This window comes from Notolepis coatsorum, assembly GCF_963971535.1.
Source record: "Notolepis coatsorum genome assembly, chromosome: 3".
Lineage (NCBI taxonomy): Eukaryota > Metazoa > Chordata > Actinopteri > Aulopiformes > Paralepididae > Notolepis > Notolepis coatsorum.
This window is the reverse complement of record NC_140167.1, coordinates 16,738,236-16,763,486: the sequence shown is the minus strand read 5'-3', so window position 1 is coordinate 16,763,486 and position 25,251 is coordinate 16,738,236. Positions and strand designations below refer to the sequence as shown.

The 25,251-nt window shown below is 46.5% G+C and overlaps 1 protein-coding gene across 1 annotated transcript in view; it reads left to right on the top strand.

Annotated features, from left to right (window-relative positions):
• The window catches only part of atrn (attractin), a gene marked incomplete at its 3' end in the record, with an annotated part of 181,716 nt that overhangs the window by 145,172 nt on the left and 11,293 nt on the right, over positions 1 to 25,251 (top strand). The window contains exons 17-24 of the mRNA XM_084309803.1: positions 1,371 to 1,556; positions 5,695 to 5,940; positions 6,407 to 6,544; positions 11,195 to 11,288; positions 14,586 to 14,638; positions 17,486 to 17,580; positions 19,265 to 19,343; positions 19,779 to 19,936. Of these exons, the coding sequence (XP_084165929.1) occupies positions 1,371 to 1,556; positions 5,695 to 5,940; positions 6,407 to 6,544; positions 11,195 to 11,288; positions 14,586 to 14,638; positions 17,486 to 17,580; positions 19,265 to 19,343; positions 19,779 to 19,936 (1,049 nt within the window). The remainder of the gene's footprint in view (positions 1 to 1,370; positions 1,557 to 5,694; positions 5,941 to 6,406; positions 6,545 to 11,194; positions 11,289 to 14,585; positions 14,639 to 17,485; positions 17,581 to 19,264; positions 19,344 to 19,778; positions 19,937 to 25,251) is intronic.

Genomic DNA, 25,251 nt, shown 5'->3' with positions numbered 1-25,251 from the left:
TCTTCCTCTCTCTCTCTCTCTCTTCCTCTCGCTCTCACACACACACACACACACTCACACTCACACTCACACTCACACACACACACTCACACTCACACTCACACACACACACACACACACACACACACACGCCGCCCTCGTCGCTTCCTGATTCTGCTGCGCAGGCGCACCAACCGACCTGTAGGAGTCGCTGTCCACAACGTCCGATCCCCACCCACCAGCTTCCCACCCCCTAATACTGCCAATTGTATTAGTATGAACGACCAGCCAAGCTGGTAGCAACGCCGAGAGCTGGGCTCGAACCCAGCATCTCCTGCATTGGTGGCGACCGCCTTGCCCACTTCGCCACCTAGCCGCTGATCATCTTCTTCTTCATAATAATATGAATAATAAATTAGATTTGTAGCGCTTGCCTGGATCTCTGTCGCTTTACCCTAAGGGGTGGCGTGGCGGCAATGAGGCTAACAACAGACAAACATAACACAAGCACACATGGATGGATGGATGGATGGATGGATGGATGGATGGCTGGTTGGGGACGAGGAGAAGCCAGTGGAGGATAGATCTGTCTCGAGAGGCAGGCTTGTAAACATGAGAGACTGTATCTGCAGCCTGGGAGCTGCCCTGGACGTACTCCATTGACTTCCCCCCCAGCGCTGCTATCAAACGCTAGCAGTTTATTCTCCCAGTGTCTCAAAAACCAAAACATTGGTACAAATGCTTTTTGGATGTAATAAAGAAATGGACTTATCCAGTTATAATGACTCAGGAGGAGGAAAGAACTGTTGCAATGTTTTCATTAGCAGTCTGACACGAGCCTGGTCCGGCACCCCTTCATCAGCATTTCCCTTTGTAGGAAGTTGCATAATTCATCCATGCAAACACACACACACACACACACACACACACACACACACACACACACACACACACACACACACACACACACACACACACACACACACACACACACGCATTATTTGTGTTTATGTGAAATATGGGGACATTACATATTCGCTCTGTAGCTAACCTTTTATTGCTTATTTTATTCATCCTTTATTTAGCCAGGAAGGTCCCTTTTTGAGATACAAGATCTCTTCTTCCATGATGTCTCCCTGGTCAAGACGGCAGCAAACAGCAGTCTCACACATAAAATGCAACCTTTCCCCTTAAACCTTTACACCACAATAGCTCATCAAACACATTCTGATTTGGTCCCGCCCCCATCCCTCCCACACACACAGAGAATAACACTGATTGTTGAGTTCTTTGTTTGAACTGCTCCCACGTAACGTCCTCTCTCTCTCTCTCTCTCTCTCTCTCTCTCTCTCTCTCTCTCTCTCTCTCTCTCTCTCTCTCTCTCTCTCCAGCCAACCACAGTGCTAAGCAGTGCCGGACGCCCTGCGCGCTGCGCGCCACCTGCAGCGAGTGCACCAGCTCCAGCTCCGAGTGCATGTGGTGCAGCAACATGAAGCAGTGCGTCGACTCCAACGCCTACGTGGCTTCCTTCCCCTACGGACAGTGTATGGAGTGGTACACTATGAACAGCTGTCCGCGTAAGGCCTGCTCTTCTCTGCTCTTCTCTGCTTCTCTTCTCTTCTCTGCTTCTCTGCTCTGCTCTCATCTCCTCCTCTCTTCTCTGCTCTTCTCTGCTTCTCTTCTCTGCTCTCATCTCCTCTCCTCCTCTCTTCTCTGCTCTTCTCTGCTTCCCTTCTCTGCTCTCATCTCCTCTCCTCTCTTCTCTGCTCTTCTCTTCTCTGCTTCTCTGCTCTGTTCTTCTCTGCGTATCTGCTCTCATCTCCTCTCCTCCTCTCTTCTCTGTTCTTCTCTGCTTATCTGCTCTCATCTCCTCTCCTCCTCTCTTCTCTGTTCTTCTCTGCTTATCTGCTCTCATCTCCTCTCCTCCTCTCTTCTCTATTCTTATCTGCTTATCTGCTCTCATCTCCTCTCCTCCTCTCTTCTCTGCTCTCCTCTTGTCTCATATAATCTTCTCTTCTCCCGTCTCATATCTTCCTCGCTTCTCTTCTCTTTTCTTGCCTCATCTATTCTCTCCTCTTGTCTCATATAATCTTCTCTTCTCCCGTCTCATATCTTCCTCTCCTCTCTTCTCTTTTCTTGCCTCATCTCATCTCTTCTCTCCGCTTGCGTCATATCTTCCCCTCTTCTCTTTGTTCTCCTCCTCTCCTCTCCTCTCCGCCCCTCTCCTCTCTATGCAGACTCTTTATTCATGTGACCTTTTGTAACCTGGCAGATTAAGTAATGATTAAGAAGATTAAGAATAATGGTTTGTCAAAAGGCCTCTTTAGTGATGGGGATTAGGTATTCAAATATACAATATGGTCTAATAGTGAATTATCTGAATGGTACTTCTGTGTGCGGTGCCAGAGAGTGTGCTATTTAATTTAAAAGGTTTAATTTACTCAACCAGGCAGGTCCATTTAAAGACTGATTATTGTTTACAATAATTGCCCGGAAAAAGGCCTCTTGAGTGATAATAGTAATATGATAAAGTTATGAATTAAAATATGTTAATATAACCAGCTTTAATACTATTCAACAGTATCATTACTACCATAGTGTCTTTATACCTGTATCACTGTACATATTAATACTACAACTATATACATACAGTACATCTGATGAGTACTATACCCAGTAGTACTCGTTTATATATATTTCATACCCAGTTTAATCACCTGTACATTGTATATTACTATTGCACTGTACTGTTACATTTGCACTCTGGTTAGATGCCAAACATATTTTTTGTTGTACAGTACTTATGCTTTATAATGACAATACATTTGAATCTAATCTAAGAAAAAACATTATAATTCAACAACAGTCCAAGGTGGTTCAGGACGGTTCAAGAAGCTAAATATTGAACAGGACAAACGACGCGACCGACGGTTCAACGAGGTGGGGTACCTAACCCGATGCCACAGTCGTTAAGCCGCAGTCGTACCCCGCCAGCCATATTGCGCACGTCGTCCGCTCGGTGACGGGGTGTTTAGAGCCCCGTGGAGGGCAGGGGTCCGCGGGGGAAGCTGCTCACCGCGCAGACGAGTGACTGCTGGCACCGTCTGAGACTCACAAGCAGCTCCGCTACCCGGGCCGCTGTCGACATTATGACCCTGCGAGGTGGTTTACAGCCTGTAATCTGCTTCCTCCCCCCAACGCCATCTCCTCCCCCCACCACGCCATCTCCTCTGTCTCCTCCCCCCACCACGCCATCTCCTCCCCCCACCACGCCATCTCCTCTGTCTCCTCCCCCCACCACGCCATCTCCTCCCCCCACCACGCCATCTCCTCCGTCTCCTCCCCCCACCACGCCATCTCCTCTGTCTCCTCCCCCCACCACGCCATCTCCTCTGTCTCCTCCCCCCACCACGCCATCTCCTCTGTCTCCTCCCCCCACCACGCCATCTCCTCTGTCTCCTCCCCCCACCTCTCCATCTCCTCTGTCTCCTCCCCCCACCTCTCCATCTCCTCCCCCCACCTCACCGTCTCCTCCCCCCCACCTCACCGTCTCCTCCCCCCACCTCACCGTATCCTCCCCCCCACCTCTCCGTCTCCTCCCCCCACCACGCCATCTCCTCCCCCCACCTCACCGTCTCCTCCCCCCACCTCTCCATCTCCTCCCCCCACCTCACCGTCTCCTCCCCCCACCTCTCCATCTCCTCCCCCCACCTCACCGTCTCCTCCCCCCACCTCACCGTCTCCTCCCCCCACCTCACCGTATCCTCCCCCCACCTCACCGTCTCCTCCCCCCACCTCTCCATCTCCTCCCCCCACCTCACCGTCTCCTCCCCCCACCTCACCGTCTCCTCCCCCCACCTCACCGTCTCCTCCCCCCCACCTCTCCGTCTCCTCCCCCCACCTCTCCATCTCCTCCCCCCACCTCTCCGTCTCCTCCCCCCACCTCACCGTCTCCTCCCCCCACCTCACCGTCTCCTCCCCCCCACCTCTCCGTCTCCTCCCCCCACCTCACCGTCTCCTCCCCCCACCACGCCATCTCTTCCCCCCACCTCTCCGTATCCTCCCCCCACCTCTCCATCTCCTCCCCCCACCTCGCCATCTCCTCCCCCCACCTCTCCGTATCCTCCCCCCACCTCTCCATCTCCTCCCCCCACCTCTCCGTATCCTCCCCCCACCTCTCCATATCCTCCCCCCACCTCTCCGTCTCCTCCCCCCACCTCACCGTCTCCTCCCCCCACCTCGCCGTCTCCTCCCCCCACCTCACCGTATCCTCCCCCCACCTCTCCATCTCCTCCCCCCACCTCGCCATCTCCACCCCCCACCTCTCCGTATCCACCCCCCACCACGCCATCTCTTCCCCCCACCTCACCGTCTCCTCCCCCCACCTCTCCGTATCCTCCCCCCACCTCTCCGTCTCCTCCCCCCACCTCACCGTCTCCTCCCCCCACCTCTCCGTATCCTCCCCCCACCACGCCATCTCTTCCCCCCACCTCACCGTCTCCTCCCCCCACCTCTCCGTATCCTCCCCCCACCTCTCCGTATCCTCCCCCCACCTCGCCGTATCCTCCCCCCACCTCTCCGTATCCTCCCCCCACCACGCCATCTCTGACCCTTTAACCGCCTTGGGTTTCGGGTCGGCAAATGTGAGTGACGTCTGCATGCAAGTAACAATTTTTTTTTTTTTTTTAATGTATGCGCCGAACAGTTGTGTGCGTAGTGTGTACGCAAAGGTCTGCTGCTAACACATAACCGCCTGCTAGCTACCTAGCGGGGCTCGCCTTATATCATGATGCGTTCTGATTTGAAAGCCTGTTGTGGAATTCGGTTTAAGGATTTGGAAATATTTCTAGGTTCTGCCCGAAAAAATGTACGGCTTCTAACCGAGACCGGACGTTAATTTTGTCAAAATGTGTAGCCACTCCCACACACGGTAAAAGGGACAGGCGTCTATATGGGACTCTTAATATAAGTTTTACTGTAGTTTTAGTCTGGGATAGACTTGGAACCAACAGTAAATATTGCCTCCTAAACGCCACTGCAACAAACCAGTTCCAGGGGAAAATCTGCTCTCCTCTCATATCTTTCTCTCATCTCTCCTCTCCTCTCCTTTTCTTTTATCTTATTCACTTCTCTCATCTTGTCTCATATCTTCCTCTCTTCTTCTTTTATCTTCTTCTCTTCTCTCATCTTGTCTCATATCTTCCTCTCTTCTTCTTTTATCTTCTTCTCTTCTCTCATCTTGTCTCATATCTTCCTCCCATGTCTTCTCTTGTCTAATATATTTCTCTCCTCGCTCCTCTACTCTACTCTACTCTCCTCTCCTCTCCTCTCTTCTCTTCTCTCATCTTGTCTCATCTCTTCCTCTCATCTCTTCTCTCCTCTTGTCTCATATCCTCCTCTCTTCTCTTCTCTCCTCTTCTCATCTTGTCTCTTCTCCTCTCCTCTATATGGGACTCTGCTTTTAATTAAAGTTGTACTGTAGTTCTAGTCTGGGATAGACGTGGAACCAACAGTAAACATTGCCTCCTAAACACCACTGCTACAAACCAGTTCCAGGGGAAAATAATGTAAAATAAAATGTGTCATTAGAATGTCCGTTTCTCAAAGTTCGGTTTCACATGTGAGATTGTGTACCTGGAGGGTTAAGGGTTAACAGATGTGACGTCACCGTGTGGATAAGCGTCTGACCGGCCCCTCTGTGTCGTCTCTCCACAGCGGAGAACTGCTCGGGGTACCGGACCTGCGGCCAGTGTCTGGACCAGCCGGGCTGCGGCTGGTGCACCGACCCCAGTAACACGGGGAAGGGCCAGTGCATGGAGGGCTCGTTCCGCGGGCCCTTCCAGACCTCCGTCCCGGCCCCCTCCACCCTGCCGGGCCTGCCCTCCAACCCCCAGCCCGCCCTCAACGCCAGCATGTGTCCCAGCGAGGCCAAGTACAACTGGTCCTTCATCCACTGCCCAGGTACTGGAGCTCTGCTACACACACACACACACACACACACACACACACACACACACACACACACACACACACACACACACACACACACACACACACACACAGACACACACACACAAAGAAACACGTCCACCATTTGGAATATTGTGAGCTAGCAACATATTCCTGGCATGAAAGGAGAAGTCAATATGCCTTAGTTATTATTAGTATTATTGAAGTGATTTGCCGTCTTAACCCTCAGTCAGAGGGCTTGGCTGAGGTCTGGGCACGAACAGAACCCGCAGACTGAGAACTCAGACAATAAATCAATGTTTCAAATGGTTATTTGTATAAATCAATCGATTCCTTATCATTTAAAGACTATTCGAGAATCGATGCCCATCCCTAGTTTGTTCTGTATTGGAATTGTTGTTATTGTTGTTGTTGTTTTTTTTGAATTCACAGCATTTTGACTGGTTCTGTTCCACAGCATGCCAGTGTAACGGCCACAGTCAGTGCGTCAACGAGAGCGTGTGTGAGCGCTGCGAGGACCTGACCTCCGGGAGGCAGTGTGAGAGCTGCATATCTGGTTTCTATGGAGACCCCACCAACGGGGGCAGCTGCCAGCGTGAGTAGCCGCGAACCAATCAATCAGTCAGTCAATCAATCAGGCGATCAATCAAATAATCAGCCAGTCAATCAGTCTGTCAATGGGTCTCAGTAGGTCAGTCTATTATTAATCAGTCTGTCAAGCAGACACATTGATCATATAGCGTGTTCCATTACATGAATGGTGTCCGAGGTGCTGGCATACTAAATAAAGCAAGAAAATAAAGCAAGAAAACTGTAGTCATAAAAAGATGTGTACGTTCAGAGTTCAACTGAGTTCAGAGTGTAACTGCAGTGAATGAAGCTTAAAGGGTCAGTTCAGAAGCCCCGTTTCCTACTAACCGGTGATGTTGTCGACCGCTACTCCTTCCTCAGCGCGATCCACGCTGTTTTTCATATTGGAAACTCACATCTCTGAAGCCACAAAGCGAATGCAAAGTCAACGGGGCCACTGGTGTACAAGCCCTGAAACCACTGCTGAAAACCTACTCCACAGAGCACCCAAAGCAGGTGTCAGCATCTACCTCAGGGAGCGTGGCCCCCATTGACTTTGCGTTGGTTCTGTGACTTCTGTGACCCACTAACCAGAGCTGTGGGCGTCCGGTATGAAGAGCAGCATGGATTGTGCTGAGAAAGGACTCAACGACATGTTTGGTAAATGAGAAATAGGGCTATGGGTCTAAGAGTCTGAACTTCATGTCTACATGAGTTTCTATTAGGGCTGTCAGTTTATTGCGTTAATTAGATTAATTAATTACACAGCAAATTATCGCGTTATGAAAATTAACTAAACATTTATAAAAAAAATCAAAAATAGAAATTATTTTATTTTTATTTTTTAAATCTCATTCATTCCATAAGAACGTAGAATAAACATTTACAAACTCTTTTTTAAATGGTCCATTTGCATGTTCTTGGTATCTGATTCTAGGGACATCTATGGATCTCAGGGAATGTATTCCCAGTGTCAGAAATACTGTGTCTGTTACTAGGCTTGAGTAAATGGTAATGAACCAAATGAGAATATCAATTAAGTTCTTTATTTCTTTCTTTTTTCTTTTTTTTTACTGTGAATAACACCATGCTAAAATTGACCAGACCTGAAAAATCTAAGCAAATGAATAAAGGGAAGATGATTAAACAGAAGGTTTTGTAGATACAGTACTGAATTCTGCCATCCGGACACATGCAATTTGAAATATGATTATAGAATATAGAATATCAGGCCTAAAATAGTTATGCGATTAAAATGTGATTAATTAGATTAATTAATTACAAATCCTGTAATTAATTAGATAAAAAAAATGTATCGCCTGACAGCACTAGTTTCTATCTATGTAACTCTGTATGATAGCATGTACACTAATGCTGTATATACCATCTACATATATTTATTCTGACAGTATACTGTATATATATCTATCCACATCTGTCTGTACATACCTTCATATAATCCTTGTTACATATATGTAGATATTATATCTATATCTGTACATATCCCTTATACTCTTACTAGTTACGCTGCTGGCCATTATGACTTACTACCATACTGTCTTTATACCTGTGTCACTGTACATATTAATACTACAACTCTGTACATGCATACTATACTCAGTAGTACTAACTCATATCTTTTATGCCCAGTTTAATCACCTGTACATTTTATATTGCCGTCACACTTTACTGTGTTACATTTGCACTCTGGTTGGATGCCAAACTTATTTTAGTTGTTCTGTACTTGTGCTATATAATTTTAATACATTTGAATCTAATCTAATTGAGCTCCAGCCAATATTTGAAGTATCGGTGTGTCCTGTGGAGGTGACAAAAATGTTGGTTTCCCCAAATGGGGGCCGGACAGATACCACTGTCCTAGTGGTTTACCGTCAGGCCCCCCCTCGCCCCAACAACATAGTCATGAAATGGGCCAAGTTTAAATGTATTGAAATAACTAGCTCAACAATAATAATTGAGCTTTCAAATTGTGCAACCACTTAACAGTAACATTCTACATCAACAATAACCAAAAACCGAGGAACAAAATAATGAAATTGTGCAATCCTTTTGCTAGAACAACAACATACAGTTCAATAGATACTTTTAAAAAAAATAGAGCGAAAGATAGAAAGAAAGAAGCAAGATAAGCTGTCGTATTATCTTGACTCCGTTTTCTTTTTTTGTGTGTGTTACGGTCACACTTGTTTGTTTCTTTTTTTGTCAAATATTTCTCCATTCTGTTCACCTACTGACGCACCATGGGTGAACTAGTGAATTACAGTAACCCATTCATTGAGAGCGGGGGAACGTTACGCGACAGAGCGGTTTGTTTATTGTGCGCCGTTACAACCTCCCTCCTCTTTACTGCAACTTTCAAGAATCGCTCTGTTGTATTCCTTTTTATACTGTATGACTCTTTTACTCTGGTTCATTTCGTCATCTAATCAATTCCAGAGAGTCACCCCACAAACAGAAATACACATGCTTTTAATAGTGCGAACACACGGCTGTTTTGAATTAGATTTCCCTCTTAAATCATAGCCCCCCCCTCTCTATCCAATGACTCGTTTTGGCTGTTGCCAGGAAGTTAATTGTTTCTTGCTTTGTACATTATTTGTGCCGTTTTAAAATCAACCAAGTCCATGAATTTCAGAATATATGACTTTAGAAACAGTGCATTGGTGTGCTCACGATAACCTACATGAAATACTATCCTTTTTCTTCTTTTATATATAAACATAGAATACATAAAACCAGCAAATACAAACATCAGGCAACATAAGATATGATAAGATAATATATACCTTTATTGATCCCCTTGAGGAAATGTGGGCATCATAGCAGCATGGGGGAGGGGAGGTACAGGTATGAGCAGGGTAATAGTAGAAAGATAGACATATATATTCATCATTCAGTTTTCAGCCAGAAACGGCATCCAGTGGACACTGATGCACCAGCTTGAAGACCTCGATTTTGCAGATGACCTAGCTCTCTTATCACACAGTCACCAGCAAATGCAACAAAAGACCAACAAACTAAAGGAAACAGCCTCAACTCTAGGAATGAAGATCAATAGGGTAAAAACCAAGATTATGAAGATCAACACAAAGTGCCAGCAAAACATTGAACTAGATGGAGAGGCCATCGAAGAAACTAACTCCTTTACCTACCTTGGGAGCATAGTAGATACAGCGGGTGGCACAGAAGAAGACATCAGAGTGCGAATCGGAAAAGCAAGAACGGCATACAACCTACTTGGTCGAGTATGGAGGTCTCGCGAAATAAAAACCAACACAAAGCTGAGGATCTTTAACTCCAATGTTAAATCAGTCCTCCTGTATGGCGCCGAGACCTGGAAGACAACTGTAGGGCTGAATCAGAAAGTACAGTCCTTCATAAATTCCTGCCTCCGCCGCATTCTAAGAGTGAGATGGCCAAATGTCATTACAAATCTGGACCTGTGGGAGCGCACAAAACAACTACCCCCGCCAGAAGAAATAAAGAAGAGAAAGTGGATGTGGATAGGCCATACCCTGAGAAAGGAAGACACAAACATCACCCGGCAAGCCCTACGATGGAACCCACCTGGAAAGAGGAAACACGGCAGGCCTCGAAACACCTGGCGCCGTTCTTGGGAAGGGGAAATGAAAGAGGCTGGACTGGGATGGCACAACATCGTTCGGGAGGCCAAAAACCGCGCAACATGGAAAGAAATCGTCAGTGGCCTATGCTCCGCAGGGAGTGCAAAGGCTTAAGTCAATATATATTCATAACAAACGTATACCTTAACCCTTTCACTGCCACATGACACATGGTTAACCCTTTCACTGCCACACTACAGACGGTTAACCGTCTGTAGTGTGGTAGTGAAAGGGTTAACCTTCTGTAGTGTGGTAGTGAAAGGGTTAAACTATTACATCATTAGATCAGAAATGTTGTACTAAAAATAAACCTCCACTGCAGATGTGTGGTTTATGTTCCGTCTGAAAGTGTTCTTTACTAAAAGCCCTGGCAACAGACGGTGTTCTTTACTAAAAGCCCTGGCAACAGACGGTGTTCTCTACTAAAAGCCCTGGCAACAGACAGTGTTCTGTACTAAAAGGCCTGGCAACAGACGGTGTTCTGTGTGGTTCTGTTGAACCCAAGCGGTTCTGTCTGCTCCCTGACGCTAACTGAACAGCACAGCGAGGAGTTACTATCTTTTTAATCTCCCGGGGTGGCAACAGCGACTGGTGGATTTATACATTCCCCCAGACACTTTCATTATTCTACCAGACGAATTACATTATTTTTATAATAATAATAATAATAATAATAATACAAAATAATAAATAAATAAAGATAGTCTGGTTGTTGACTTGCCACAGTGTATTGCAGAGTAGACGAATAAAACACATACCTGCCACGAGCAAAATGGACCCGTATTTGGCTGGCGGCGCGAAGCCCTGAATAATACATGCATAATACATACAAATATCTACCTGTTCAGAATTTATGTTTATATATTTATTTTTGAGTGCGCGAACCATCTCTTTTCTACTGAGCCTGTTCTTGCACAGTAATATTCATCCTAAATTGAACATGTTGTTGCACAGTAATAGTCCTCCTAAATTGAACATGTTGTTGCACAGTACTATTCATCCTAAACTGTAAGGTGTGTTCTCCCCCTCAGCCTGCAAGTGTAACGGCCACGCCAGCATGTGCAACTCCATCAACGGCAAGTGTTTCTGCACGACCAAGGGCATCAAAGGCGACCGCTGCCACCTGTGAGTTCACACCTCCTTCCTCCTCCCTGCTGTCTCCTCTTTCCTCCTCTTGGTCTTTGCTTTTTTTTTTTTTTTTTTTTTTTTTTACACCTCCGCTGCTTGTCACTACTTTACCATATGTCTCTGTCAGCAGTGCCGGGTCGTTTCTCTCTCTCTCTCTCTCTCTCTCTCTCTCTCTCTCTCTCTCTCTCTCTCTCTCTCTCTCTCTCTCTCTCTCGCTCTCGCTCTCGCTCTTGCTCTCGCTCTCTCTCTCTCTCTCTCTCTCGCTCTCGCTCTCGCTCTCGTTCTGTCTGTCTGTCTGTCTGTCTGTCTGTCTGTCTGTCTGTCTGTCTGTCTGTCTGTCTCTCTCTCTCTCTCTCTCTCTCTCTCTCTCTCTCTCTCTCTCTCTCTCTCTCTCTCTCTCTCTCTCTCTCTCTCTCTCTATCTCTATCTTTATCTTACTTTCACCATGGTGCATCTCTCTCTCTCTTTTATCTCTTGCTTACACTGCGGTGCATCTCTCTCTCCCTCCTCTCTATCTTTCTTTCACTGCCGTGCATCTCTCTCTTTTATCTCTTTCTTTCACTGCGGTGCATCTCTATCTCTCTCTTACTTTCACTGCGGTGCACTTGACTCCATCGACTTGAAGGTCGTGTCTTGTGCCGCGGGTGACCGTTGATTTCCCAGCATGCTGTGTGTCTTTATGGAGCCTTGTTTATCTGAACTTAAAACCCTCACATTCACCAACCCCCCCCCCTTTTCTGATCTCCTCTCCTTTCATCCCTGCTCTTCTCTCCTCTCCTTTCATCCCCTCTCCTTTCCTTTCTGCTCTCCTCTCCTCTCACGCCCTCTCCTTTCATCTCTGCTCTCCTCTCCTTTCATCCCCTCTCATTTCCTCTCTGCTCTCCTCTCATTTCCTCTCTGATCTCCTCTCCTCTCCTTTCATCCCCTCTCATTTCCTCTCTGATCTCCTCTCCTCTCCTTTCATCCCCTCTCATTTCCTCTCTGCTCTCCTTTCATTTCATCCCCTCCCTCTCTGCTCTCCTCTCCTCTCCTTTCATCCCCTCTCCTTTCCTCTCTCCTCCTATCTGCTCTGCTCTCCTCTCTTGTCATCCTCCTCTCCTTTCCTCTCTCCTCTCCTCTCATCATCATATCACCTCTGCTCTCCTCTCTCCTCTCCTATCCTCTCCTTTCATCTCTTCTCCTCTCCTGTCATCCTCCTATCCTCTCTCCTCGTCCTCCTCTCTTCTTGTCATCCTCATATCCTACCTGCTCTCCTCCTCTCCTCTCCTCATCTGCTCTCCTCTCCTCTCCTGTCCTCATCCTCTCCTCTCTGCTCTCCTCTCCTCTGCTCTCCTCTCCTCATGTCCTCCTCTCCTCTCTGCTCTCCTCTGCTCTCCTCTCCTCTCTTGTCCTCCTCTGCTCGCCTCTCCTCTCTTCTCTTCTCTCCTGTCCTCCTCCTCTCCTCTGCTCTCCTCTCCTGTCCTCTTCCTCTCCTCTCTGCTCTCCTCTCATGTCCTCATCCTCTGCTCTCCTCTCTTCTCTTGTCCTCCTCCTCTGCTCGCCTCTGCTCTCCTCTCCTGTCCTCCTCTCTGCTCTCCTCTCCTGTCCTCCTCCTCTCTGCTCGCCTCTCCTCTCTTCTCTTCTCTCCTGTCCTCCTCCTCTCCTCTCCTCTTCTCTCCTGTCATCATCCTCTCTCATCTGCTCTCCTCTCCTGTCCTCCTCTCTGCTCTCCTCTCCTGTCCTCCTCCTCTCTGCTCGCCTCTCCTCTCTTCTCTTCTCTCCTGTCCTCCTCCTCTCCTCTCCTCTTCTCTCCTGTCATCATCCTCTCCTCTCTGCTCTCCTCTCCTGTCCTCCTCCTCTCTGCTCGCCTCTCCTCTCTTCTCTTCTCTCCTGTCCTCCTCCTCTCCTCTCCTCTTCTCTCCTGTCATCATCCTCTCCTCTCTGCTCTCCTCTCTTGTCCTCCTCCTCTGCTCTCCTCTGCTCTGCTCTCCTGTCCTCATCCTCTCCTCCTCTGCTCTCCTCTTGTCCTCCTCCTCTGCTCGCCTCTCCTCTCTTCTCTCCTGTCCTCCTCCTCTCCCCTCCCCTCTGCTCTCCTCTGCTCTGCTCTCCTGTCCTCATCCTCTCCTCTCTGCTCTCCTCTCCTCTCTTGTCCTCCTCCTCTGCTCGCCTCGCCTCTCTTCTCTTTTCTCCTGTCCTCCTCCTCTCCTCTCTTCTCTTCTCTCCTGTCATCCTCCTCTCCTCTCTGCTCTCCTCTCTTGTCCTCCTCCTCTGCTCGCCTCTCCTCTCTTCTCTTCTCTCCTGTCCTCCTCTCCTCTCTTCTCTTCTCTCCTGTCATCCTCCTCTCCTCTCTGCTCTCCTCTCTTGTCCTCCTCCTCTGCTCGCCTCTCTTCTCTTCTCTCCTGTCCTCCTCATCTCCTCTCTTTTCTCCTGTCCTCCTCCTCTCCTCTCTGCTCTCCTCTCCTCTCTTGTCCTCCTCCTCTGCTCGCCTCTCCTCTCTTCTCTTCTCTCCTGTCCTCCTCTCCTCTCTTCTCTTCTCTCCTGTCATCCTCCTCTCCTCTCTGCTCTCCTCTCTTGTCCTCCTCTGCTCGCCTCTCTTCTCTTCTCTCCTGTCCTCCTCATCTCCTCTCTTTTCTCCTGTCCTCCTCCTCTCCTCTCTGCTCTCCTCTCCTCTCTTGTCCTCCTCCTCTGCTCGCCTCTCCTCTCTTCTCTTCTCTCCTGTCCTCCTCTCCTCTCTTCTCTTCTCTCCTGTCATCCTCCTCTCCTCTCTGCTCTCCTCTCTTGTCCTCCTCTGCTCGCCTCTCTTATCTTCTCTCCTGTCCTCCTCATCTCCTCTCTTCTCTCCTGTCCTCATCCTCTCCTCTCTGCTCTCCTCTCCTCTCTTGTCCTCCTCCTCTGCTCGCCTCTCCTCTCTTCTCTTCTCTCCTGTCCTCCTCCTCTCTGCTCTCCTCTCCCCTCCCCTCTGCTCTCCTCTCACCATCACCCCCACCCCTCTCTCTTTTTCTCTGTCATTTTTATCTCATGCCCTTGGGGCCGACGCACAGTGCTGCAGTGGTTAACACTGTTTCCTCATAGCACCATGGTCATTGTTTCAAACCTGACAAGGGTTCACATGTCCCCCCCCCCATGCTCACGCGGGTTTTCTCCCGAGTACTCCAGTTTCCTCCCACACTATAAAAGAATAAAAGACACGCATACTAGGTCCATACTCCTGCCATCACCCTTGAGCAGGGCACTGGAATCACAACTCGGATTCCACCGAGGGGATGATAAAATATGACTTAACTTTCTTCTCTCTTTGCCACGTTTCGCTTTCAGGTGTGAAGTGGAGAACCGTTACCAGGGCAACCCTCTCAAAGGAACATGTTACTGTAAGTGGAATTCCAATTACAGGAGAGAGTATCTCCGTCGCTGAGGAATCATTGTCATCGCAGACTCTCTTTGTTCAGGCCACAGATCAGTCAGATACACCGGCTCTTAGATCAGAGTGGGTCTGGAGGAGTTTGATGTGTGACGCCGTGAAAGGGAGACGAGATGGCGTTTTAAATAAGCACGCAGTGAGGCACGGGGGGAGAGGGGGGGGGGGGACGAGAGGCGCTGATGACTGTGAATTGCTTGTGAATCGCTTTGTTTCTTCAAAGCGCTGGTTGTCACTTGTGAGAGACTTGGAATAGATTCATGTCACGGGTTGTAGTTCTGTGTTTCCGCAGTCTGCACAACAGTTTCTAAGTGACCTGTCAATTATTTATTTCTATTTTAAAAATAAATAAATACAATCAAATAAAAAAATACCCAAGACAAAGAAGCGTAAAATAATATAGGCTATACTGTATGACTTAAAAGTATATATATGAAATGTTTTTGTGTTCAAGACGTTGTTTTTTGCAGGGCTACCCTGGAGCTTAGTGTGTCTGGCGAGAGCTTGTATGGAACGCACAATCATTTAAATTGGCGTGCAGCTGCCAGTTCAGTGTTGCTATGTGGTTTTTTGTTTTGTTTGTTTTTTTGCTAGTATGGTCATACAATTCATATTAAATCTTTGTCTAAGTGGTATTAAAAAGGTATTAAAAAGTCTTCAATTTGGGGCGGCTAGGTGGTGCAGTGGGCAAGGCACTCACCACCAATGCGGGAGACGCTGGGTTCGAGCCCAGCTCCGCATTGCTATCAGCTTGGCTGGTCGTTCATACTAATACAATTGGCAGTATTAGGGGGTGGGAAAGCTGATGGGTGGGGATCGGACGTTGTGGACAGCGACTCCTACAGGTCGGTTGGTGCGCCTGCGCAGCAGAATCAGGAAGCGACGGGGGCGGCGTGTCCCTCCCACGCAGACCCCCGACACTGAGAGATTGCGCTGTGCAGGTGAAAAGATGCAACGGCTGCTTCCTCGAGTACCGGAGGGGACACGTGATATAAGGCTTGGTCCACATTGCAGCTGGCTTGTGGGAGGCATGGTCTAACAGCGTTCGAGACAGGGGAGGGTAGAATTGGACGATACGAAATTGGGATGGGAGAAAAATAGAAAATGGGAGAAAAAGTAGATAAAAAAAAAGTCTTGTGGAAACCTGCAGATACCCTGCTTTCTAGTTATTATTAAAAAAAAACTCAGAAGAAGTATAACATAATAAAGGCTATACTGTATGACTTAAAATAAATCTATAAAAAAAGGCTGAGTTTGGTTGCATCTTGTTAAGCTGTATTTACACAGTGTATTTATTTATAGGGGTGTATTGGCAGAGCTGAAGCCTGGAGAGGAGGGGGGGGGTCTAAGTCACCTGGGTCTGGCCCACAGCATGACCTAATAGAGAAGCCGCAGCTGGTATTTGTTCAGCCACAGGGGGGCGCTATGCTTTGTTAATCTGTCAATCATCCTCGATTGAGGAGTGAACGAAGCCTATGAGTTTAAAGGCCTAATCGGTGATCCTAATGTAAACTAATGGGTAACTCCGCCACCAAAAAAAAAGAATTGCAATAGAGATTCGATCCTCTAGTTGATTGACCTCTTGATACAAGGACTAACACTAGACAGCAAGTACATATGAATCTCTAATTGTATTCACTGTATTGTGTGGCTGTAAAAGGTTTGTTTATGAGTAGAATAGACCTATAGTCTGACTTATGATGCGTGAAGTACATTCCAAAACCTTATCTACGGATCAAACTCTTTGGGGCTTTAAAGATGGAATGTGTAATGCTGTCAAACGGCGAGCTCTAGGCAAAAGATGCCAACATAGTATTGCACTTTGTTTATATGTCTGTGTAGGTAGATTTCAGTGGGTATAGGAGAGGAGTTACTACTGCTGCCCACACCTCAGGCTCCACCAAGTATAATAATGCAGGGTATTAAAAAGTATTAAATTCACAATTATCATTTTAAGTCCTTAAAAGGTATTACGTCTTACATTTCATTTGCACAGGTACTCGGCTGTTGGGAGATGAAATAATATTAAATACATGAAATGTTTTTGTATTCAAGTCGTTGTTTTTTGCGGGGCTACTGGGAGCTTGGTGTGTCTGGCGAGAGCTTGTATGAAACGCACAAGAATTTAAATTGGTGCGCAAGTGCAGCCGCCAGTTCAGTGTTGCTATGTGTTTTTTTTTGTTAGTTTTTTGCTAGTACGGTCATAAAATTCATATGAAATCTTGCTCTTAGTGGTATTAAAAAGGTCTTAAAAAGTCTTACATTTAACTTGTTGAAACCCTGCTTTCTAGTTATTCACAGTATAATTAGAAAGGTGTGCTCTATAGAGCTCTATAGCCATAATAATGATGGCGTGTGTGGTGAACTTCTATCTAAAGCCATGAAAGAGTAGCTCTACATGCCAGCTGTACATCAGCTCTGCTCTCCCTATTTCTCTCGCTTCTGAGGAGTGTTTTGAGGTGTTTGCGTGGCTTGATGAAAAGGCAGGGGGCTGTGAGGGAAGGGACATAATAAAGCACATGAAAAGCAATATCATCCTTGTGAAAAAATAGTCACTGTTGACAGTTATTGCGCATTCTTTAGTTTGAATAGAAGCAAACGGAAAAGTCTGCTAACAACCGGCTCGCATACGTTTAATTTTCTATTCATTATAAATATATTTTCAGCACGACACAAACATGAGCAGATTTTCATGTTGTCAGATATGATTGATATGATGAAGTCCACAACTTCATAACCGTGTCTCTGCTGTGGTTGGGAGCACTTTTGAGGACGTGTTGTGATTGGGTCCCCGTTCCAGACACGCTGCTGATCGACTACCAGTTCACCTTCAGCCTGTCCCAGGAGGACGACAGACACTACACCGCCATCAACTTTGTGGCCACGCCGGAGGAGGTATGTAGGGAGGCTGCCCCACACCACACCACACCACAGAGCAGGCTGACACCACACCACAGAGCAGGCTGACACCACACCACACCACACCACTGGTGTTATATGGTCAGGCTGCAACACCGTACCTCAACATAATTAGTTACAACCAACTAGGGCTTAAGGGATGATGATGATGATGATGATGATGATGATGATAACAGCAATGACAGTGATGATGATGATGATGATGATTGTTACAAAGGATCAGATTAAACCGAATATATATATTTATTGATTGATATATATTGCATAGTATTTGTATATCGTTTGATATCCCTTGTATATTCCTTGTACATATACACGGAATATCCCTTTAGTGCAGACCATAATATTTCATTCTCCTATTGGACAGCGGTCCACAGGCGCCAGAGCCATGCCTCCGGAGTCAGGTTCAAAGTCACCGTCAAGACATGTCTGTACAAGCCCGGCCTTGCCCAGGGCTACGAGACAGAAATGAGGTTGGCACTAGTTTGTTCGATGTGCATATAAATATGGCGCAGGTGAATACAGAAGCACTTAGTCAGAAGTCCAGAGTTACCCAATAAGTTGAAGCCTCACCCACGATACTCCGTGCGGTGAAGTATGGCCTGTTTGGCCCCAAAATAGAGCATTGAGACCGCGTGCGAATTAATAACTGAATTGTCAGAGTTTGGCGCTATACCGTCGAGTGCGACATATTTCTATTAAGTCAGTAATAGTCTATTTGTGTATAGTGTATCGTGCGGCTAAAGTTCTACAGTGACCAGCATCACCAACGCTTCCTCGTATCAGCTAGGGTGCTTATCCAGGCTGGGCTGCTTTCATGGCGCTTTCACCCGAGGAGACCTAGACGAGAACCGTGTGGACATGTACACTGGATTAATCTACCCGACGACTACATAGCCCTTTGCGGCTGGATTATATTTGCTTTGGTCCTGTGATTTATGGAGCGGAGAATCGCCGACGCCTACACGTGTGGGATTTACCCTGTGAGGAGCCAGGTCGAGTCGGCGCCTCAGAGAGCCTGAGGCCGGCTAGCTTTCTTCACTGTGGAGCTACAGTCTACGGAGAACAGCTGTATTCGTCTGTGGATCAAGAGACTATTGCACCGTCTCCTGTACTTGGAGTCTCCTTAGTCATCGTTGACCAGACTCTCTACTACCGACAGATCCTCTACCCCTGCTGGCTTACAACCGGGGGGACCCTTCCAGTATCTCCCGCTATATATTACTAGTGTACCATAGATATAATTCCCTAAGATTCAGGTTGTATAATTACCTCCTGCGTAACCAGAGAATGGACATTCATTATTGATTTGCCTACGCACATTCCTTTGCCTTATAAGCGCATCCAAAGTATAGAGAAGTATATTATGTACCTTTTGCTGCAATAAATACTTGATTATACCTTTGTGTGGAACCGATTCAATGTGGGAAGTGTTCATCATATTTATATATCATGTACTGTATGGCCAGTAATTAAAGTACATAAAGCGGTAGTGGTTTAATGATACCATACTTATCAATACAGTCAGGGAATTGTACCCCTCAGTTACAATGATGATAACAGCAATGACAGTGATGGTGGTGGTAGTGATGATGATGATGATGATGATGATGATGATGATGATGCTGATGGTGATTGCATGTCTTCTCTCCTCCCTCAGCAAAACCGGGACCTGGACATGTTCATCAATGCCTCCAAGAACTTCAACCTGAACATCACCTGGTCCACCAGCTTCACAGGTACATCTGAACTGACATACACTACATCTGAACTGACATACACTACATCTCAACTGACATACACTACATCTGAGCTGACATACATACCTGAAATGGAGGACTATCAAGAGTAGGGATGGGCGATATGGCCAAAATATCATATCACAATATTTTAAAAAATAAATTGACGGCAAAACGGAACTGCGATAAGAAAGTGAATTTTAATTAATAAGTATTCTTTCTTTCTTTCTTCTGTCTATATGTACACTTTGTCCTTCTATCTGTGTCTTTCCTTCTATTTGTCTTTCCTTTCCTTCCTTCCCTTTCCTTCCTTTCCTTCCTTCATTTCCTTCCTGTCCCTCCTTCCTTCCTTATTCCTTCCTTCCTTCCCTTCCTTTTTCCCCTTCCTTCCTTCCTTTCCTCCCTTCCTCTCCTTCCTTCCTCTCCTTCCTCCAGCAGGGACCCAGACAGGTGAAGAGATCCCCATCATCTCCAGGAGTAACATCAAGGACTTCAAGGACAGTTTCTCCAACGAGAACTTTGACTTCCGCAACAACCCCAACATCACCTTCTTTGTCTACGTCAGCAATTTCACGTGGCCCATTAAAATCCAGGTACGTTTATCAGACGACGGTTGGACGACACTAAATACAGGACGTTGATTAAAGGAACACGCCAACATTTGGGGAAATTAGCTTACCGCCTTCTCCAGAGAGAGACAAGAACTAGAAGATAGATACCAGTTTCCTCTCTGTGCGTTCAGTAGAAAGCTCTCTGGCTGCACGTTAGCCTAGCTTAGCACAATGAATGGAAGTGGACAGTGCCGGTTAGCCTTCGGGAGAGGTGTTAGTTGGACAATGCCTATAGGCTAACCGGCACTGTCCGCTTCCGTTCATTGTCCCAAAATGTTGGCGTGTTCCTTTACAACGGGCTCTTGCATTCAAACATCGGAAAGCCTTTGCCATGAAAACGTACCATTCTCTGTAAACGTACCATTCAACCTAACCTGAGTATGAGAGGCTTCCAATATGGCTGCCTGTAACCATTTCTATATTTCTCATATCAACACATAGCATGGAGAAAATAAATCCAACGTAAGAGGGGAAGAAAATCTAAACGAATTAAATCAACAATTTAAATTGCAATACATACAGTAACATTGGGATATTACAGACGTTCAACTCTTATGAGGAAGTGAAAAGGTTATGGATAACAACACACACACACACACACACACACACACACACACACACACACACACACACACACACACACACACACACACACACACACACGTAAACGTGTGTATTTTGAATGGTGCAGTGTGATGTGGCTGCTGGCTGCTCCAACAGCCCGAGTGAAAGAGCCTCTGTGTCTGACTGCCTGCCTGACACTGTGTGTTTATGTAGCCAAGCCACAACCAGGACTGCTGCTGCACTCCCTGCCCTTCTGCTCTGTGGGGAGGGGGAGGGAGGGGGGAGGGGGAGGGGGAGGGGGAGAGGGAGATGCATAACGCTGCATTATGTTGCACCACTAATTAGCTGATTTTGCTTCGTTAACGTGTTACTTTTCCTCCACTGCACATTAGGCCACTGCTGTCATGTGTAGCTACAGGTAGCCGCAGCTGTCGGTTTGCTCCGTGTTGCATAACTGTGCCTGTGTTGACCATGTTCACACGGCGGCCATTTTGCTCTTATGTCATGCTCGGGTTGGGATTCCCAAACATGAAAATTATACAGCTGATATTAACACATTAATTGCCATTGCGAGTTACACGCCACTCTAAACCGGAAGTGGCGCTCGGTGCATCGGGGAAAAAGCATCCGCCAGAGATATGTTGTTACGTGCATCAATATACACACCTCGAGTGCATTGGATCGCTTTCGAGACGCAAGAATCAATATGCTTTCGGCGTTTATTGCGTCATACAAACGGAAAATGGATCTAGCAGATAAAGTCAAATAATTGGAATTTCTTTTTCTCCAGAGACGCATCGGCCAGAGGTAAGAGGAATCTAACGTTATTTCCAGCTCGATTGTCCAATTATTTCATTGCAATCTGTCCGATCAACGTATGGTGTCTTACTAAAGAAAGCTGTTAGTGACAATCAAGGAATCATAAACTACCCCCCCCCCCCTTTCCTTCATGCATGATGCAGCATAATGTATAGCGATCATATGCATTTGACATTTTTTAATATAGCGTGTATAGGGACGAAACGCCAATCGATAATGTATAATACGCGGCAGGGCCTATAACGCGCATTCTAGGAATTACTGCTATACAGTCTAAAAACATACTTATATTCTCAACGGTACTAACACGACAATGTATGAATGGAAAAATATAACGTTCCCACATCCGGAACGATGGATACCTGATGTTGAATGGGCCATAGTAATGTCGATATAGCTATAATATTTAAAAAGTTATAGCCCTGCAAAGAAGGTGAGCCACTCCATAGGGTTACAGCACTGGCAGAGAGTGGTAAAGATGGGCATACTGCATGGCACCCAATGTGTTAAAGCACACAATGCCTGAAAATATACATGGTGGCGTATTATGACTGACCCACTTTACAAGTATGTCTGAACCAGGTGTTTGTATATGTCTATAATGTACATACGTATAATTCTTACGTGTACTCATTTTGACTTTGTTTACTTGACGGGGACCGTGCACAGTAAAGGTCAGACCGGTAATATTTCCATAATTCGTAACGAGGAAATGTAGCCCTGTAGACTCACCATTACACTAAATGGTCTGCTTTTATATAGCACTTTTTAACGTATGCCTCACATTCACACATTCACGCACCGACAGCAGAGGCCAACCTGCTTATCGGGAGCTGTTGGGGGTTAAGTGTCTTGCTCAAGGACACCTCGACACGCAGCCGGGAGGAGCCGGAGTCTAACCGGGAACCTTTCCGATTACCAGACGACCGCTCTACCTCCTGAGCCACTGTCGCCCCTACAGTATGCGCCTCTCATTCCACATACAGTAATTGCACGTGGTTGAATTGACGTTAGCCAGAGTTCGTTTCAAGATAGTTAACATTTTGCATTCAATGTCTCTTTCAACCAAGAGAAGGAAAGTATAATTTAAGAGGGTTGTGTATTCTTAAAACATATAAAAAGGTAAGAACTAATGTAAAAGCTAGATGTGTTTCAATTTTGGGAGTTAAATTGTGGAATAGTCTTAGTGACGGGTTGAAGTTGTGTACCTCTCAGGGGAGATTTAAAAAGGCCCTGAAGGATAAAATAATTCAGGAGTACAGTTTTGAGTAAAACATCAAACATTTATTTTCTCTTTTCTTTTTCTCTTAAAGAAAAAGAAAAGAAAAAAATTATATCTTGCAGCATATTTAAAAATGTTCTTTCTTATATTAAAGTATATTTAGTTTTTAAGAATTGTAAAGGATAGGCAAAAATAAGCATGTGAATGAATGAATGAATGAATGAAAAAGTTTATTTTTGGACATGTTATTCTCCATATTTCTCCAAACAACTCACAATATCTTGTTCCGTCGAACCAAACAATCAATGCAACAAATTAAAAAAACATCAAAAGAAAAACATTAAAAAAGAAAAAATAAGGAATTATAAACAAAAGGTCAAGAGCAATGTGTTTGGTTAGCAGACATGTCCAAAAAAGGAGTAGAGGGAAGCTAAGCTTATTGATCCCTACCCCCTTACATTTATATTTGTTCTTCCATTAATTTTACTAGATAAATGTGCTTCAGCCTATTCCTTTTTTCGGTCATTGAGTTTGCATTTTGTGTGTGAGCTTACTTTGAATATGTACATTTGTCCACAAGTCCACACATGTGTGTTTTTGATTTATCTGTAAACAAAGACCGAAAATATAACTATTCATCATCATCATCATCCGCCGCCCCCAGGCGATGCAAAATGGATACAAATTATATTATTTTGTGTAATTAATCTCTTCATTACAATATGAAAGTCCTACAATATGAAAGTCCTGGCAACTCGAGGCAGTTTCATGTTTTATAATGATAAATGGTCTGCATTTATATAGTGCTTTTATCCAAGGCGCTTTACAACCTATGCCTCACATTCACCCATTCACCCACACATTCACTCACACACCGACGGCAGAGGTGACCATGCAAGGTGCCAACCTGCTCATCGGGAGGAGTTAGAGGATAAGTGTCTTGCTCAAGGACACTTTCACACACATGCCGCCTGGGAGGGAATCTTCTGATTCAACAAGTACAGCCACGACAGGTGGCCGGTTTGGAGAGAGCAGAGAGAGAGGCTTCTCCTGGAGATGTGTCTTCACTGTCAGAGAGAGAGAGATTGTCCTTTATTGTCCATGTACCCAAGGCAGGCGAACCCTCTCATTTGACATACAGTATACACACTGTTCCCCAGGGTCAGAGGTCAGCGATGGCGCTAACTCACAAGCGGTCACTGGTCGGCCTCTTCACCTCTAAGCCGCCCGGCTGAACTTTGACCTCACTCTGTGTGCCGTTGATCTTTCACTGATTTGAAGAAAACCCTCTTTTCTTCTGAAATAGCGCAGGTCCCTTGGCTGACCCTCAACCTATCCACCGAGACGCAGCCAAATCGGATACAAAATATGCAAAGTTATGGCAGTTCTCGTACAGAAACGCAGACGCGTGTAATCACGGCGCCCTCTCGTCCTTTGATCCGTACCGTAATCGCCGGTGACCATTACGACTGTGTCTTGAGTCTCGAGCTTTAATCTTGATTTCAAAAAAAGAAAAAGAAAAGAAAAGCTGGAAGTTAGTTGAGTTTTGCAGAATCACAGAAGGAAAATAGGATGGAAATGACTCCGTGTGACGGATGACTTGGATAGAGGGGCGATTAACCTGGTTTGTTCTGGTCCCACTCCCTGCGAAAGCGGCCTCTGCCTCTACTCTGTGCCTGACCAGTTCTGGAAGTGATTTGGCTGCACCCCCCTCCTTTCCTTTCTCCTACCCCCCTTTCCCCTGACCAAAAAAATAGGATCTCTCTCTCTCTCTCTCTCTCTACCTCGCCCACCCGCCTGCCTCTATCCTTCACGTCCTGCCCCGCATGTGAGTTTGCTTAGCTCAGCCCCTCAGACCTCGCTTTCCAACCCAGCTCCAGCTCCAGCAAGAGGGGAGAGGAGAGCCAGGTCTTGCAGGCTAGCAGCTCCACAGCTCAGGAGAGCAGAGAGAGGGAGAGGGAGAGGGAGGGAGAGAGAGAGAGAGACCCCCTGGCCTCCTCTGGAACCACCCCACCTTCCGACCCTCTGGGTGGGATCGTCTCTAGGACATCTCCCCCTCCAGAGTGTAGCAGTCAAGTTTTGTCGTAGGCGTCTTTGTCAGTCGTGCCTCGTACGCTCATGGAGCTTTACCTTCGCCAGAGAGGTAACAATTTCCACTTGTTCCTCCTTAATCTACCCACTCTGTCTCTCTTTTCTTTCTCATAAAGGCCAGTTTATTTTTTTTTTGTCACTTTCATTCCGTTTCCTTTCCGTTTAGCGGTGGGTTGTGTGAGTGTGTGTCCTGGGTTAGAGAGGCTGGAGTGTTGGAGGCTGGTGTGTTGGAGGTTATAGAGACTGGTGTGTTGGAGGTTAGAGAGGCTGGTGTGTTGGAGGTTATAGAGACTGGTGTGTTGGAGGTTAGAGAGGCTGGTGTGTTGGAGGTTAGAGAGGCTGGTGTGTTGGAGGTTATAGAGACTGGTGTGTTGGAGGTTATAGAGGCTGGTGTGTTGGAGGTTATAGAGGCTGGTGTGTTGGAGGTTATAGAGGCTGGTGTGTTGGAGGTTATAGAGGCTGGTGTGTTGGAGGTTAGAGAGGCTGGTGTGTTGGAGGTTAGAGAGGCTGGAGTGTTGGAGGTTAGAGAGGCTGGTGTGTTGGAGGCTATAGAGGCTGGTGTGTTGGAGGTTAGAGAGGCTGGTGTGTTGGAGGCTATAGA